The sequence below is a fragment of the Trachurus japonicus genome, chromosome 16 (assembly GCF_045865225.1).
Source record: "Trachurus japonicus isolate A0001 chromosome 16, Traja_1.0".
In the NCBI taxonomy this organism is placed as follows: domain Eukaryota; kingdom Metazoa; phylum Chordata; class Actinopteri; order Carangiformes; family Carangidae; genus Trachurus; species Trachurus japonicus.
The window spans coordinates 34,283,310-34,301,530 of NC_140922.1; the positions used below are offsets into that span (position 1 = coordinate 34,283,310).

The window sequence follows — 18,221 nt, forward strand, 5'->3', positions numbered from 1 at the left end:
TTAGGCAATGATGAAAGGAGTTGGTTAAAGCAGATAACAGCGGCACGGCCGTTTCGGCTAATGCTGTGTTCAAGGCAGGCTTTTGAAACCGTAAGTTACAGCTTCAAGTCACAACTACGACTTGGTAGCGTTCCAGGTAACCCGTAGCTCGTGTTTTTACCGTCCTGTTGTCTGTGAAAGTTCCCTATAACGGCCACTCGTAACTTCCGACCCGTGAACTCGTACCAGATCGAACTGGTATGACTTCACAGGAAGGAAAAACACAAAGTACGAGTTTCCTTGAACGCACCATGAGTTAGCAGCCCCCGCCCTTGTCAGGCATCAATTGGTCCTCGTGCTACGTCACCACATTCACGCGCATCCCTTGGCTGCACACACAGCCCTTCATGCCGTTCTCTCCCCTCATTGGATAACACTTGTATCCCACAAGGAAAATTTTCTCCTCGGGTTACAGCAGAGCAGAGTGACGGAGAGACTCGTGTTTAGGCTGAAATACTTCATGTAAGTGATTGCTGACGGAAAATAGGACTATTTAGGACTTATATTAACAAAAACATTCCACTGATATCTGCTTTAAGTTTAGTAAAAAGAGCAGGTAGAGGCTAGACAGGCAGACTAGTCCCTGTCTGCGCTCTGCTGTGTAATTACACACAACCATGTGGGTATTCCTCTATCAGCATGTCTTGGGAGGGAGTCACCTGTTGAGTAATGCACATTTCTTTATAGAGAAAACCTATATAGAAAAGACGTTTGCATGTCGAAATAGCGGTGTGTCGGAATGGTGGGATGTCTAAATGGTGGGATGTCGGAATGGTATGTTGTTGGGTTTTATATGTGGTATGACTTGTACCACAATATCCAAAGTTAGGGTTTTAGGGATTTGGGATGATCCTGGTGGGTCCAAGAGGGGAAGGGTTCAATGGTTATTCCAATGGCCTACTGGGGATTTCAGTGGTTCTTGGGGGGATTTTAGGAATTTGGGAGTAATTTGTGGTGCTACTGGGAGACTTCCTGGGATCCTTGCAGTATTTTAAGAGAAGCTTGGGGTTCAGTGGGATGAGAGAGAGTTTTATTGGTTTCAGGGGGCAGGTAATGGTATGTTGGAGATTGTTAGGAGTCTTTAACCACTACCATAAGTTCAGGAACAGTCCTTTATTGATTTCCACAGGTGCTTCGTGGGCATTCCAGGTTTTCAAATGGGTTTCATGGATTCTTGTTGGTTTTTCATGTACTGTACTAGTCTTCAATAAAGACTTTAAACCAAACCAAGTTGGGTCGATGGTGTCAAATCTCGATACTGAACATCAGGTGCATACTTTTTTTTTTCTTTTTTTTAACCAAATGTACATGTGAATTCAGTTTCATCACATGAGAAGATTATTTTCTTTAATCTTTTAGTGCTTGTGTCTGGAAGACAAGGTTCACAGTTTATGAGCTCACATGATGTTCATTTCACTGTCAGCACTGTTTCCAATCTGTTGTACTGTGTCACAGAGAAACATAAAAATAAAGTCACAATAAAACTCGAGACACTTGAGTGGCCTTGTTTCTGCTGAATTGGTGAACACAAAGATTTTTGGACACTACATTGAATAATCCACTTTGTTTCCAGTGCATTCAAAACAACTTGATTTGTATTGACATATTTTGTTGATTTTGACAGATTGTCTGGGTTTCAGGGTTCGGTGCAGGTCTTGGGACTTTGAGTTGGACCAGATGTACCTGTAAAGTCCTCTCCAGTTCCCTGATGATCTTGATTGGGGGGGGTTTCCAGGAGCATTTTGAAGTTCTACTGAGAGTTTCGCTTCTTTTTCGAGCTGTTTCCTTTGGTCTGTCAAACACCTCTGGGGATTCGTAGGGAATTCACCTCAACTTGTTTCCAGAGTTCAGTATTTAACTAAAAGATCACAAAGAGTTAAAGTCACAGCATCGTCACACACACTTCCTATTATACACTTGAGTTTACTTTGACCTTTGACGCCTCAAACTTGAGTATTTCCACCAGAAACACTTCACCATAGACAACAAAGATAAACACAGCCAGACCAAACATCGTCGGATACATTCACTGTGTTTGAATTATATGTGACAGTCGTTTGCCGTTGTGGTCATTAAAAGAATCAATCAAAAGAATCAATCAATCAATCAATCAATCAGTCCTTCACCGGCGACTCAGTCTGGAGCTGTGATGGAAACACAGAAACTATTCTAGGACCCTGGCAGCTGATCGTCCTCCTCACGGCTGCAGCATCATCAAGTTACACACTAACACAACCGGAAACAACAGCTAGTGCGCCATCAAAATAAAAGTCCTCTTAAAGAAAAAGTCAGCATTTGCCACTTTCCTACTATTTCCAATCAAGTACCTATAACTAAACTGTACACTGAACTAACACTGTATCATTTTTACACTTGTTCATTTGATAAATGAATTTACAGCAGTATCTTTCTTTAAATACGCCCACATCATTTACTAATACATGCTAATTATGTTTTTAAAGGTGTTCAGAAATGGCCGTTTGTCCTGTTTGTCGCGCCTCCTTCTACTAGGGTTAGGCAGCGTGACGCATAATCCGTGCGGCTGCATTATCCAATGCAGAAAAAAAAATACCCCACTTTCACCCTGGATTTACTGGAAAATAGAATTTTGTACAAAGTTTGGGCTCCATCGTCTGAGTTATTACACTAATTTTATGACCCAGAGTGGAATCAAATTAATTTTTCTTTTCTGTACACCTTTAAGTAGCCTATTATGAGGGTTTTTTATGCCTTTATGTGATAGGGTAGCTGTAGATACACGGGAAATGGGGAGACATAGAGAATGCAGCAAATGTAAATAAAGCTAAATGATGCCCCTATATTGTTTATATTGAAAAAGTAGAGGCGGCATATAAACATGTAATAAACCTTTAACAAGCAATTCCAGACTTGTATAATCAAATTATTATTAAATATAACACAAGGGTTCAAAATTAGAACGAACACTTTTTTATTTTTAAAGAAGCTTTTATTTTGTAAACCGGAAGCTGTGTGTGTTATTGTGTTGAGCTTGACTGAGGCTCCATCATAAAGTGAGATCAGCTGATGGGAACTGACTCACCACTTCCCGGACAACATGTAGAGCTGCTCGAGCTGCTGTTTCCACCGAACAATAAACGTTGTGGAGTGGATTTTACTTCAGTAGATCCAGTAGAATCCGTTTCTACTCCTAGACCCGGACCCGGACCAGACCCGGACCCGGACCCGGACCCGGACCCAGAACCAGAACCAGGTAGGACCGGATCAGGGTTAGTCCGAGCTGGGGTTTCCCCTCGGCACCGAGCGGAAAGATAGAGAAGTTTTCAACGAAGTTTAAAAGAAAGAAAAAAACACGAGGGATGCGTGTACGTGCGTAATGTAATAATTACAAAGTTATTATATGATTACACATTGTTCCAGATGATGTTCATGCAATAATTAACATTTGGGAAAGAAGCTTTTCCCTTTTGACAATGATCAACTTTATTTATCTTTTAATAACAATTTACAAACTTATAATAGACGTAATAGCATGAAGCTGTCAATTCAATATCTTTATTGTCCACAATGTGGAAATTTGTCTTTGGCTTCACCACATAAAACCACATAAAATACCACATGAACTCACACAATAACACACATTAAATAAATAACATGTCATTCAGTAGGCTACACAAAGAAAAAGTAAAAGTAAAAAAAGGTGATGTACATGGCTCTAAAATGTTCATTGTTTAATCTTTGTCAGGAGATTTATTCTCTCACTGAACCATGTGACACTGGTTATTATCAGAGAGTATCCAATAATACATGGAAATAACACTGAGCCAACAGGGAAATAAGGAGGAATAAAAGAACAATGAAATGGAAAAATATGATCAAATATGTAAATGAAAACAAAAAGAGAGACTATAAGAAGAGTAAAATATGAGAGGTTTAAGGTTTAAAGGTTTATAGTGAACGTGGATGAATGAAAAACCTTCACTGTGATCAGGTGTTGAACCATCAGAGCTTCATAAAACAGTAAAAATGAGAATAAAATCAATAATCTGGAAAACACCGAGTCAAAGGAAGAATTAAAAAGATGGTTTTATATTTACAATGAACTTATTTTAGCATCAGAGAGTTTCACTTCTTCTCTTTGTGTTATTTTAAATATGTAAATTCAATGAGGAAACTCTCTGGTTTCACTGTCAAATAAAGTTTCACCTGTTTTTATCTTTAAAAACTAAAACCGACATGTTTTTAAGAAGCTGTTTTATGTTACACATTAACAATATTATAACTTACACACTAACACTTGATTTTATTTAGTTTCCTCCTGTCTAAGTATATTTTTATGTTTTTCGCGTCATTTGAACGTGTGTTTGAGTTTTATTGTGAAATGTAAAACGTCCTTGTTATCACTGATGTTTATTGTGTATTAGAGTTGAAACTATTGGTCAATTCATTGATCGGTCGATCGATGGACAGGAAGCCAGTCAGCAGCTCTGGTTGTCAGATCATAGGGTCAGTGACAAATAAGTGTTGGAAAGATGAGCAATTCAGAAATATCTTTAGAAATAGTTTTACAAGCATGTATTCATGTTGGTTTTATGTCATTTGAATTTTGAACCTTTTTTTTAACCAAACTATTGTAAGACTGAATGCCCCTGAAAATGTCAAATGGTGTAACCACAAAAGAATGATAAATATTAGATATTTTAGTGGATTTAAGCGTACTTTACTACATTAAATTGAAATAGATTTGTTTGCTGTATTTCTATATTCAAATTTTAATGCATTTTGGCAACACTGAGCAGGACCTATTCTAAGAAACACTGCTTTTTTTCTAAACATCGTGAAAAATAATGTCAAATTTGTCAAGAAACATAGTGTTGCATTGCGAAAATGAAATACATTTATTCCACATTTGAGTCCAGATTTAGTTTCCTGTAGCTACGTATATAGTCTGATTTTTATTTTTTGAATATACTGGTTACACTACTTGGCAATGGGTTACATCCTGTCATTGACCCATAAAACATGAATCATCTGTGTCTTTATTGTTGTGTCTTGTGTGTGTGACAGACTGTGTGTCTCCATGGAGGGAGTCTGAGGCCGGACCCAGAGGAATCAGACCTGCGATCACCATGTCTGTGGGGGGCGGAGCGTCGTCCCCGGGGGGGCTGCAGGTCAACCCGGCCGACGTTCCGGCTCTGGAGATCAAACTGGGAGCTCTGGTGGTGCTGCTGTCCGTCACGCTGCTGTTCGGCTTCTCGCCGCTCTGCCTGGTCCGGGGCGCCGGGCGCTGCAGCGTGGACCCGGGTGAGGACTCACACACTGTCCTGTTAAAGGGACAGTTCAACATTTTAGTCAGATTCTCCTCTCACCATAATAACCCCCTCATTACCTTTAATTATCGGTGCAAATACACAATCCAGCAACTCCACAACAACGCTCTGGTGGACAAGTTGTGAGCTGCACATTCACCACGCTATGAGATAATCATGTAACTTTACGACACATGAAGCAAATACTCTGAACTACTTTCTCTTTTGAAATCCCTCCGCCCAGCAGCAGCCGTGTCTGGAATGTAGTTCCGGCTGCATTTCCCTCTAAAACAACTCTGTGTGGTAACGTTGTGTTATTATCTCATAGCGTGGTGAATGTGCAGCTCACAACTTGTCCACCAGAGCGTTGTGGAGTTGTTGGATTGTGTATTTGATGAGTTTGATGAGGGACAGGGGACCCGTACCGTTCACCTCCATTGTGTTCACTGAGCAGCTCACGTCTCTGCCCCGCCCATCTCAAAACAACATGCACCGATAATTAAAGGTGATGAACCTACTGCTGTGACTATAGGGGTTATGGTGAGAGGAGGATCTGACTAAATGTTGAACTGTCCCTTTAAACTGAAGTGTAAAAAGTCTAAACACAAAAAGACTGATGACACCAGGTCCCAAATTTAAAGGGATAGTAGCATTTTTCTAAAGTGTGGTTGTATGATCTACAAATAGCCCCTAAGTACTTTAATTGCAGTAGAAGACTCTCTGCACTCCTCCCGTTAGCAACGCCAGCCCATAATAGCCCTGCCCAGAGATTTACAACATACATTGTTGTGAACAGACCCAAAGAAACGGCCTATTTTCACGGCCTAAAAGAGGTTTTACCTGAAAAAAAATACACAGTTCCATTGTTCGCTATAATATAATTTTTTCCAGCCCTTCAAAGTGCAGGAAAAACACAGTTTTTATTTGGACCTAACCAACTCACGTATCCCTCCGCCCAGGGTTAGCGCCCGCCGATCAGCAGTTGGTTAGGTCCAAATAAAAACTGTGTTTTTCCTGCACTTTGAAGGGCTGGAAAAAATTATATTATAGCGAACAATGGAACTGTGTATTTTTTTTTCACGTAAAACCTCTTTTAGGCCGTGAAAATAGGCCGTTTCTTTGGGTCTGTTCACAACACTGTATGTTGTAAATCTCTGGGCAGGGCTATTATGGGCTGGCGTTGCTAACGGGAGGAGTACAGAGAGTCTTCTACTGCAATTAAAGTACTTAGGGGCTATTTGTAGATCATACAACCCCACTTTAAAAAAATGCTACTATCCCTTTAAGAGTCACCTTGGAACTATTTTAATTTGTGGAAAAGGGGCAGAATACGTCTCCTTTAAAGCATCTACAAAGAACTTTCATTTTGTGTTGATTTTGGCGACCCCTGTGGACGAAAGCGGTAGTGTTTTGCATTTCCCATGAGCTCTAGTGCGCATCGTAAAGACGTTTATCTGGTTCACATGTGCCGTAAATCGTTTCGTCCGGTGGACCGACCCGACCACTGCCTCCTGAAGGTAAAGAGCAGACATGTCCAAACTCATTCCACAAAGGGCCGTGTGGCTGCAGGTTATCTAGCCAATCAAGAGCACACAGTTTGACCAATCAACTGTGTGAAGACTGAGACCAGTTGATCGAAGGGGTCTGGTCTGGTCTGGTCTGGTGGAAAACCTGCAGCCACACGGCCCTTTGTGGAATGAGTTTGGACATGTCTGGTAAAGAGTTACACTATTTAGAAACAGTTTATCTTCCCACCGATGGTCTCATCTGCTGTTGGAGGTCAAACAGAGATATCAGCAGAAACCAGAGACTTTTCAGTTGAATCCAGTTAAAAGTTCTATACAAGGGGCTTTAAAGGGGAATTGACGTTTTTTTACAATCTGCACCTTATTTCTAGCTTAAAATCTGATCATTTCCTCACCCAGATAACTTTGGTGTCATTACAAGTGGTTGTGATGAAATGAGCTCCAGCCGAGAGGCGCGTATATCCGTATAATGGAGTCTACAGGGCAGCAGAATGCAGCCTCTAAATAACACATTATCTGCAGAGAAACTCCTTCATTTCACCAATATTTAGTTCTGATAGGCTAGTGCTATTCCCCTCTGAGTCCGGGGTTAGCTGTTATCAACATCCGGGGTCTGTAGGTTGACCTACTGACCTCTGACCTGGATGATGTCATCTCTGAGCGCCGCCCGGCTCATTCTGATAATAATTAGGGCTGGGACTTTAACGCGTTAATTACGATTAATTAATTACACAAAAATTATCGCGTTAAAAAAATTAACGCATTTTAATCGCACTTATTTAAAAAAAAATTCTAATTTTTTTTTTTTTTTTTTTCTCACGTGTGTCTACGTGCGGTGCGCCCACACGCGAGAGAGGCGGCAGTTTGAGAGGCTGACTGGCGGAGATGAGAGCTGGTGAAACGCTAGCATGGTTATTTAAAACACCATCTCTGATCTCTGCCTGCACATAGATACACAGACACGGGCGCACGCTAAATGCGCTATATAGCGCTAATTGCTCAGCTGCAGCGCTATATCTATGACCTGTCCCTGTCACAGGTGCAGCTCATCTCATTATGATAGGACTTCACCCTCAGAGCTCTGTCTTCAGACTGTCCTGACCTGTCCCTGAACATCACACAGGGACAACATGGAGCTGCTGTGTGATTGGTTACTGAGTTTTATTAATGTTTACATCAGGCTGAGTTCAACAAATCAGTTTATGCTACTGTGATTTAAGTCGCCTAGTTAAATACTACAGTAATCATCATAGTGTAGTGGAAGGAAAGACCATTTAATCTGTATGTATCAAATATCCATTAATGAATTAATCGATAATTTGCATCCCTAGTCTGTTGGTCTTGGTTAAGTACCACCTTGAATGTTTAAGCTTATGTATTCAGTCATTCAATGGTATACTAAAATCCATGTGAAAAAAAAATGCTTCTCACTGTTCTCAGGTCAAAAAGTTATATGCGATTAAAATGCAATTAATTGCGATTAATTAATTACAAAGCCTCTAATTAATTCGATTAATTTTTTTAATCAAGTCCCGGCCCTAATAATAATCATTCCGCTTCGGCATTCGGGTCCATTTTTATCTCAACTAGCCGGAGCTTTAGTGAGTCCAGGTTGAGGAGAGGAAAAAATGAGCAGCTGGACGAAACACGCAGAAACTAACCGTAGCATTAGCATTAGCAACAAACCGCACCACACGGCGCTCAGAGATGACATCATCCAGGTCAGAGGTCAGTAGGTCAACCTACAGACCCCGGATGTTGATAACAGCTAACCCCGGACTCAGAGGGGAATAGCACTAGCCTATCAGAACTAAATATTGGTGAAATGAAGGAGTTTCTCTGCAGATAATGTGTTATTTAGAGGCTGCATTCTGCTGCCCTGTAGACGGATACAGGAAACAGGAAGTGTTACTGCAAACACCCTCAACAGGAAATTAATAGCACGAACCAGAGATGTGATTAGACATATTTACAAAAAAAAAAAGGGGAGAATGAGACTAAAGAGCTGTTCTAGTCGTCCTGTACCAGATCTGGGCTGATCCCGGGTCTGATCCTGGTTCTTGTTGTTGCAGACGTGCGGCGCCGGCTGCTGAGTCTGATCAGCTGTTTTGCCGGCGGCGTCTTCCTGGCCACCTGCCTGCTGGACCTGCTGCCCGACTACCTGGAGGGGATCAACCAGGCCTTCAGCAACGCCGGCATCACAGTAAGACCACAACACAACACAACACAACACAACACAACACACCAGACTGTTGTAATAACGCACATACAGCAACAACACTAACACCTGAGTCACTGTTCATATGTTGCACAACAATAAAGTGACACAAACTGTACACGGTGCTGCGTTCACTGACTCATAAAGTCGACTTTCAACAGAAAAAAGAAACTGTTAAACTGGAACTTTGGACGAAGTAAAGTGAGGAAATGTGAACAGAGACAGAGACGTCTGAGTTCACGGGTTAATGACTGATTAATTAATGTTAATTATATAACGACGGTACAGTCAGTCCACAAGGTCACAGACTTTACAGGAACTTTCTCATTAACTAAAACTGTCAAATAAATCCATGAAACACTGAAGTAAAGTTCAAGTGCCTCAACTGTCCCTGTTCTCCACCACTGAGCCGTCAGGTCACATGTAGGTTAATATCATTCAATAAACAAACAGATAAAACAAAATATCTGTTATAGAAGCTTAATAGATTGTATGAATATTAGACAAACAAAGAATCTTCCTGTGTCACTACTCGTGACACTCGTCAGTGACTCTTAAATGTTCTCTTAAAACTCATTGTATTTTACTTTTTTGAAATGTATCGTAGTATTTCATTGCTACTTATGAAATACTGACTTAGCACTAGAAAATAAAACGACAAGTTAAGATGAAAGAGCACGCTAACAGCAGGCTAACACGAGCTAAACTGTAACTTAAAGGTAAAGTTAGAAACATGAGAAACTCTGATGTGCTGTTAATGTTAGAAACTATATTACTTAACTTAAAGCTAATGTTAGAAACTAGCTATTATTCTTTAACTAAACTTAACTTTAGAAACTAGCTAATATCGGTTGAATAAACTAAAAGCTAACGTTAGAAACTAGTTAACTAAACTTAAAGCTAACATAGAAACTACCTAATATTCGTTAATTAAACAAAAAGCTAACATTAGAAACTACTTGTGGTTCTTTAACAAAACAAAGCTTGCGGTAGAAACTAGTAGTTAACCAAACCATTTTAAAACGAAAGTTAGAATCTAAGAAGTGTTCCTAACTAACCTAAACGTGCTACCATTCGTTAGCTAAACTGTAACTTAAGGCTTTTAGAAATTAGCAAACACTTTTTTTCCCATAATAATATTAATAATATTGCGATTATACAACAATTACCAACAAAATAAAGCGTATAATTAAATAAATATTCACGTTGATGGACGTTTTGCTCTCAAAATTTAAAGTTTTTTGCGAGTGTGCTTCCCGTTTCCATGGAAATAAATGGGGTCTGACTAATAACTGAAACACAATCAGTCACGTCAGTAGACTCCTATGTGTAATGGAACCTAGTTCACCTCTACAGCAAATAGTCCGAACCTTAGTAACGACCTAGCAACAGAAATGATTTTCTAGTCCCAGATGAGTGAACTCTGAGCTGACGTTCATGTTTTAACGCGGTCTCGGACTTTCCTGAACTAAATCAACACTGCACAAACTCGCCCAAGTTATAACAAAGATGCCGTTTTTTTTCCTTTCACAGATGTAGCTTCTACAACCGCAAACTCGCATGTAAATGAAGTTATAGCGCCGTGTCGCCGACACAGCTGATAGAGAAAGACAAACGATTACTCCAGATTATTTAAAAGCCCAAAAGGCGCAAGCGAGAGAGAGGGAGAGAGAGAAACATACAGGTAATCACCTCCGTTTTATCCAATGAAATATTCAGCTCCAGGCCATATTTAAAAAAAAAAAAAAAACATATTCACCGCGATCACAACTCGTGTCTCTCCGACTTTGTAACGTTACACACATGGGAGGGAGACAATCCTCTCGGCTGTAACGGGGAAGTTTACAATATATTAACAAAAAATAAAATAACATAATTGTTCTATAAATGTGACTTTGGCAGCTGTCAGGAACAACCTACAGGAGGTCAGTGTAGTTTGTGATTTATTTTCACGAGTAATAAATGACGTTTTTCAAAATAAAAGGGGGAAAAGTCCATGTTGCCATGGAGATGTGTAAACAACATGACATGGCGAAGTAATATTTTCAGTGATGAGTCAGCCGTGCTGTAATGCTGATTTGAGCACGTTCTAAATGTCTTATTGACCAATCAGATTGCTTGGTCGGAACTACTTGTTGTATAATAAAACATTAAAACACTGAACCATTTATCTGTGACATGTTCACAACATCGTGTCAGAGAGAAAATAAAACTCATGAGGTCAGCAAAGTGACTCAGTGATGTCATCAGTAACATTAGCTAACATGAGCTAACATGAGCTAATATAAGCTATAGATATGGTGATATTTGTGAATTCAGCTTTTATTTTCTGGGATGACTCGTCTGGTTTCATGTTGAGTAGAAGCTCAGAACTTTGATTAGTTTATAAAAACTGTTATTTTATTTTGCGCCTCCTGTTTATTATGATTCAAATCATTAATGTAGCCCAGAGTATAAATATTTCTGAGGCCACTTTGACGCCTCCAGCAGCAACATTTCAGATATTATCAAAGAATCCAGCTCAGGAAAAGAGAAAACAGTCTGTTTCACAACTTTTATGACTTTGACCACAAAAATGAAGCAACACAGTTGTGACTGTGTTCAACCAAAAATGGTGACAGTTATTTTTAACCTTAAATTATCCAGGAGGAAAGCAAAGAATAAAGACAAAACTATAATTTCATGAAGCTCTTAAATCTTAACCATCCAACTTGATGTCAGCCTCATGGTGGCGCTAGAGGATCTGATGGTCGACCATCGCTGTGGCAACCGGGCTAAAAATGTGATTTAATGTGAGAGGAGGGCGACTGAAGGTCAGCGTGCTGCTGGGAAACCTGTGTGTGTGTGTGTGTGTGTGTGTGTGTGTGTGTGTGTGTGTCTGTGTGTGTGTGTGTGTGTGTGTGTGCAGGGAGAGGCCTGTTTAACGGGAATCGCTCTACTCCCTCCCAAAACAAACGGTTGGACGAAACCTCCACAAGCAAAAGTTAAAGATTACTGTAACACTGTGTGTGTGTGTCTGTGTGTGTCTTTGTGTGTGTGTGTGTGTGTGTGTGTGTGTGTGTGTGTGTGTGTTCCTCTCCCTCCCTTTTCTTCTTCCCGCACTTCCTGCCTCGCACCGCACGGTGGTTAATGTGTTTTCTTGCTGCCTTCCTCAGGAGGTCGTAAATTCAGCTTGTCAGACACTAGAGGGCTTTTAATTTGAAAAACAAGCAAACCCGACAGGATTTATGAAGCTTTTAATCTGTTGTTTATCCAGGAATCATTCAGTATTTTAAATGTTCCTTCATCAGTAGACACATGGGTCTATGCATTATCAGTTTAATATTGAACATTCAGCGTTCTGTAGTTTAGTCTCATTCCTGTGTTTGGATATAAAGTAGGCTATAAATAAATAAATAAAACAGAGTTGTAGTTCTTTCTAAAGCCTGTGGTTTCCCGTGCAGAGGCTGTGAATATTTTCACCAACAAGTCGACACATGATGAAGATGAAACCGTCCTTATCTCAGGTCTCAGTCTCCACATCCGCTGGTTTTCTCTCTCCTCAGCAGTTTGTCGCCCTGACGACGGCAGATCGACCGTTTAAACTCAGAAACTCACGTTACACATCGGAAATGAAGGAAGAGTGAGATAACACAGCAGAGTAAACACATGAAGATGTAGTGATACGACACGTATTTATGTCGTTACATTCAGGATGATGTTGTTTTCACAAGATAAATTCATAACAAGTCCAAATGAGTTCATGGTTTTTACTTAAAACATCTATATTAGGTTTTTTTTAATGTTGTGATCATGTGTGTTAACAATATATTACATCAAATATATATTTAATTTATTTATGCAAGTTTATTCAAACATAAACATAAAAACTGTCTGTTTTATAGACAGTTAAATACAGAGACTGTTGATGAAAAACTGTCCCTGAAGGCAACGTGCATCAGCGGTTTTGCATGAATTTCCCTCTAAAACAACTCTGTGTGGTAACGTTGTGTTATTATCTCATAGCGTGGTGAATGTGCAGCTCACAACTTGTCCACCAGAGCGTTGTGGAGTTGTTGGATTGTGTATTTGATGAGTTTGATGAGGGAAACCAAGACATCCCATAATGAGCCTCCGTAGCGTAGCTCTGAGCAGCTCGCGGCTCTGCTCCGCCGTTCTAAAAATAGCTTGCACAGACAATTAAAGAAAACAAACCTGCTGCTATGACTATAGGGATTATGGCAATGGGTCAATTTGCCAAAATGTTGAACTATCCCTTTAAAGGGATAGTTCAAAATGTTGATAGTTCAACATTTTGTCAAATTGGCCCATTGCCATAATCCCTATAGTCATAGCAGCAGGTTTGTTACCTTTAATTGTCGGTGTTCAACATTCAATAGTTCAACATTTTGTCAAATTGGCCCACTGACCCAAAATTGAAATTTCACTCATCATCTCCTCCCCCTCATGTGGACTAAGGGCTGGGAGAAGTTTCAGAGTCCTCCGTGGCTTCTCTGAGTTACAGGGGGTCTCGGCGTAGCAGTGCATGTCCATATGACGGTTGCAAATGGATACCAACTGTCTTCGTAACAAAAAGACACACCAAAAAACATCCAAATACCTCCATGCTGCTCGTCTGTAATGTCCGTCTTGTATTGAAGCCCCGAAATGCGAAATTGTCCCGAAAAAAATTAAATAAGTCTATATTTCAAGCTTGTTTTGTAGCGGAAGCTTCTCTTCCTGGTCCGTCCAAATTTGACAAACTTTTATTTTTATATTTATATAAATGTAATGTGTGTGCATATGCTTGGTGTTTCTCAGCTCCAGTTCCCGCTGCCTGAGTTCATCGTGGCCATGGGGTTCTTCCTGGTCCTGGTTCTGGAGCAGGTGGTTCTGGCCTTCAAGGACCAGGCGTCCTCGTTCCCGGAGGAACGCCGCTCTCTGCTGGTCGACTCCAGCGTCCAGGGCGCCGACCGGCCCGGACCTCACCACCACCACCAGCACCACCAGCACCACGAGGCGGAGAGTGGCCACTTCCACGTGGACTTCAGCTCCCAGTCGGCGCTCCGAGCCTTCATCCTGGTCTTCTCGCTGTCGCTGCACTCGGTGTTCGAGGGCCTGGCGGTCGGGCTGCAGGTACGGAGCTACATACGTGTCTTTATTAAAGAAAAGTTGATTTAAACAAAAAAGCTACTTTCAATCAAATAATAACTCACTTCAATCAAAAAAAAAAAAGGGTTTGAATGCAAAAACATATTTGAGACCCACAAAATTGCATTTGAACCCTTTTTTCTTTGATTGAAAAGTTTTTTTTTGATTGAAGTGAGTTATTATGTGATTGAAAATAGCTTTTTTGTTTAATCAACTTTTTTGGATTGAATAATAAAGACACAAATATCCTACCCATAATATGGCCTTAAAGCAGGAGTAAGCGGAATATTTGTGTTAATATAAGTCTTAAATAGTTCTATCTTCCGACAGCAATCACTTACATAGAGTGTTTGGTCTGAAACACGGGTCTGTCAGTCACTCTGCTCTGCTCTGAGCCCAGGAGAAAACTTTCCTTGTATCCTACAACCTTTATCCAATGAGGTGAGAGAACGGCATAAAGGGGCGGTCCTCTCTGTGTGTGCAGAAAAATGTGATTGTGGTTATTTTTTGGTGCTTGGGGAGTTCTCTGGGCCACGTATCTACTGCCCCATGCATCAAACTGGTCATAAACGGAGAAACACACACCGCCCATTTGTGGGAACTGTCTCTTTAAGACGAGCAGATAGCACTTCCTCCTTTCTGTGATGTCACACACAAGGTAACTCCGCCCACCGTGACCAGTTGTTTTTTTTTTTCAATTTTTATGAATGCAGCTTAGGTTTCAGTTACTTCTCTGTGATTGGCCCGACCACATGCCACTCAAAAACAGTCAGCCAATCAGAGGAGAGGTTCTCATTCTCTCTTCTGATTGGCCAAATGACCTGTGACTGCTAGAGCTCCAGAAAGAGGCAACAGAAAGGGGCAGTAGAAACCATATTAAAGGGATAGTTCAACATTTTGGCAAACTGGCCCATTGCCATAATCGCTATAGTAATAGCAGTAGGTTTGTTACCTTTAATTGTCGGTGTAAGCTGTTTTTAGAACGGCGGAGCGGAGCGGCAGGCTGCTCAGGGCTATGCTATGGAGGCTAGTGGAGTTGTTGGGTTGTGTATTTGATGAGTTTGATGAGGGAAACCAAGAAATTCCTTTAGCCTCTGTAGCGTAGCTCTGAGCAGCCTGCCGCTCCGCTCCTCCGTTCTAAAAATAGCTTACACCGACAAATAAAGGTAACGAACCTACTGTTATGATTATAGCGATTATGGCAATGGGCCAATTTGCCAAAATGTTGAACTATCCCTTTAAGCTGATCACAGGTACTCAAAACCAATGGTACATCTTGTTAGGGAGATCAGCAGGTAAATAAACCCAGAGAAAAGTGAACAGCATGGGGCCTTTAAAACGGTATTGAAATTAACTTCAAGATTCCTGTATATACCCTGTTGAATAATAAAGTCCGTCCGTATTGCAGGAGGAGGGCAAGGCCGTGCTGGAGATCTGCCTGGCGCTGCTGATCCACAAGAGCGTCATCTCCTTCAGCCTGTCCTTCAAGCTGTGCCAGAGCCGTCTGCGGCGCTCGGTGGTGGCCGGCTGCCTGCTGCTGTTCGCCGCCATGTCGCCGCTGGGCATCGGGCTGGGCATCGCGCTGACGGAGACCAAGGCGCTGCCGCAGCACCAGCTGGCCCGCGCCACGCTGGAGGGCCTGGCCACCGGCACCTTCATCTACATCACCTTCATGGAGATCCTGCCCCACGAGCTCAGCTCCCCGCGCCACCGCATCCCCAAGGTCGCCATGCTGCTGCTGGGCTTCGCCGTGGTTACCGGCGTGCTCTTCATCAAACTGTAGCGGCTGAAAGGGGGAACAAGCATCTCAAACGTTTCCATGAACAACTACGACATTGTCATTGTCAAATAACTCAATATCTTACCAAGAATATTTGTCTTATTTCTAGTCAAAACGAATCTCATTCTACTTAAAATAAGACTCATCACATACAAATTAGCTTGTTTTTATACACTTTTTACTTCTTTCAAGCAGATTTTCACTTGAAATAAGTAGAAAAATAGTGGAGCAAGTTTTTCTTTCTTATTGCAAACACAAAAAACATATTTTTCTACTTATTTCAATTGAAAATTTGTTTGAAACAAGAGAAAATTATCTAAAAACAAGTTAATTTTATGGTGATGAGTCTTATTTTAAGTGGAAAAGATTAGTTTTGACTAGAAATGAAACAAATATTCTTGGGAAGATTTTGAGTTTTTGCAGTGTGTGAATCGCACAGTTTCTATTCTGACATATTTTATCAAAGCGTCTCAGTTTTTTCTGTTTTACAGTAGTCAATACTCACGGTTTTCATTATTTAAACGTCTTACAGTTGTTTTTTTAAATAACTGATCAGTGTTCAGTGAATAAAACTTCATTATTTCCTGAGTTACAAACATATATAAACACAGATGTTTTCTGTCAACACAACTAAAGCTGCATGATGCGTTCACTGAACTGGAAAACTGACAATTTGTTGAATATTCACTTTGATTTTAGACAAATCAGTCAAGTAATCAGTTAATCAATTAGTAACTTCAGTCGGGGCCAAAAAAACAATTGTTTTGTTTTTCATAGACCACTTCCTGTCTTTTATTTTGAAGGGTTTGATCCATGAGAAGATCTAAAAACCGTCTCAGTGTAGTTTTCTCTCTCAGCTTCTCTCTGGAGCTCTAGTAACAACAGGTCGATGTCAGCCAATCAGAAGAGAGGAGGAGGCTCTGAGCCTCTCTTCTGATTGGCTGACTGTTTTCTAAAGTGATCCAATCAAAAACCAAAACCAAATCCTGCAAAGTTGTAGGATGGATGGTGTTGTCCAGGTGTTGAGGGGGCGGGGCTTAGTTGTGACATCACAATGTGACAGGAAGTCTTGACAGCTGGTTTTAAGGCTCAGTTTCTCTGTGGACCGAGGCTTTGATTATATTTCACTTTATTTCATCTCCACATTTAGTTTTTTTTAAAACTATTTTTCCATTAAAGGTTAATTAACACTACTTTAGAATGACACGGTACTAGAACGTGACAGTTATAGGCTATGTGTGTGTATAAGATGAATTAAATAAGTTAATAATTGACATTGTTGAATTTAAAGCTCCTGAGACACCAAAGTGACGTCGTCAAACATCTTGTCCAAAGATCTGAGTGAGAGAGAGAGAGATAATGTGTGTTGTTTTGATTTTATGATACGTAATGAAACATCAGATATGTGGTGTTTGTGGAAACGGCTCGTTAGCCGCAACTAATCCTGTCGACAAACACGTCACATGATCAAAGATGTGACGTTTCCAGCAGCAGAAGTCTGTTTTTTTTTTTTCTTCTTTTCTGTCTTTGTGCAGAAACAGAAACGTCTTTGTGTTTGAGAGCAACAGATTTGCAGCAGAGCGACGCAGCAGTGAACAAACACAATCCACTGGTTGTTGTTCGGTCACGGACAATTTACAGCAGACACGTCAACACCAGTGTGTGTGTGTGTGTGTGTGTGTGTGGTTTCACCTGCTGTGATTTATTTGTTCTGCTTATAAATTAATTCATGAGTCGATTCACCGACAGTATAAAAAAAAAAAGACACTTGTATTTTTGTAATTAAATCACCAAAGTCATTTTAAAGACAACGTTATATTTTAATCTCTGTGTTGAATGTATAAAATGTGTGTTTTAGGCTTTTATTGTGAAAATACATGAACGACTGAATTAAACATAAAATAGTTTTTAAGATCAAACACTGACTGAGAGTTTGATGATTTTAAAAATGATCCACTATTATTATTGTTTATCCATTATTTTGTCTCTCATGAGTTTTTGCACCTTGATTTTAGATATGATCTTCAATCTGCTGTTTCCAAGGATCAAAAATTAAATTAGACATTAAAGTTTTTATTATTATGATTTTTTTTACTAGTACAATTTCCCACAAGAAAGAGAAATAACTCATTTGGTAGTTATTCACTTTTGTTTCATTTTCATCAGTCATTAGTTTCAAAGACACAAAGGTTATTACAGTGGAATTCAAATAAATTACATTTTTACCAACAAACCCACAA

General features: G+C 40.3%; 1 protein-coding gene across 1 annotated transcript; it reads left to right on the plus strand.

Annotated features, from left to right (window-relative positions):
• Positions 1-5,085: 5,085 nt before the first annotated feature.
• slc39a3 (solute carrier family 39 member 3) lies at positions 5,086-17,900 on the plus strand. Its single transcript, XM_085803149.1, has 4 exons — positions 5,086-5,322; positions 8,926-9,056; positions 13,872-14,186; positions 15,610-17,900. The coding sequence occupies exons 1-4, from the start codon at positions 5,148-5,150 to the stop codon at positions 15,982-15,984; spliced, it is 996 nt and encodes a 331-aa protein (XP_085659275.1). The 5' UTR covers positions 5,086-5,147; the 3' UTR covers positions 15,985-17,900.
• Positions 17,901-18,221: the final 321 nt, after the last annotated feature.

Coding starts and splice junctions, on each gene's coding strand:
- slc39a3 (XM_085803149.1), top strand. CDS start 5,148: ATGTCTGTGGGGGGCGGAGCGTCGTCCCCGGGGGGGCTGCAGGTCAAC. Junction 5,323..8,925: donor GCGCTGCAGCGTGGACCCGG/GTGAGGACTCAC, acceptor TTGTTGTTGCAG/ACGTGCGGCGCCGGCTGCTG. Junction 14,187..15,609: donor GCCTGGCGGTCGGGCTGCAG/GTACGGAGCTAC, acceptor TCCGTATTGCAG/GAGGAGGGCAAGGCCGTGCT.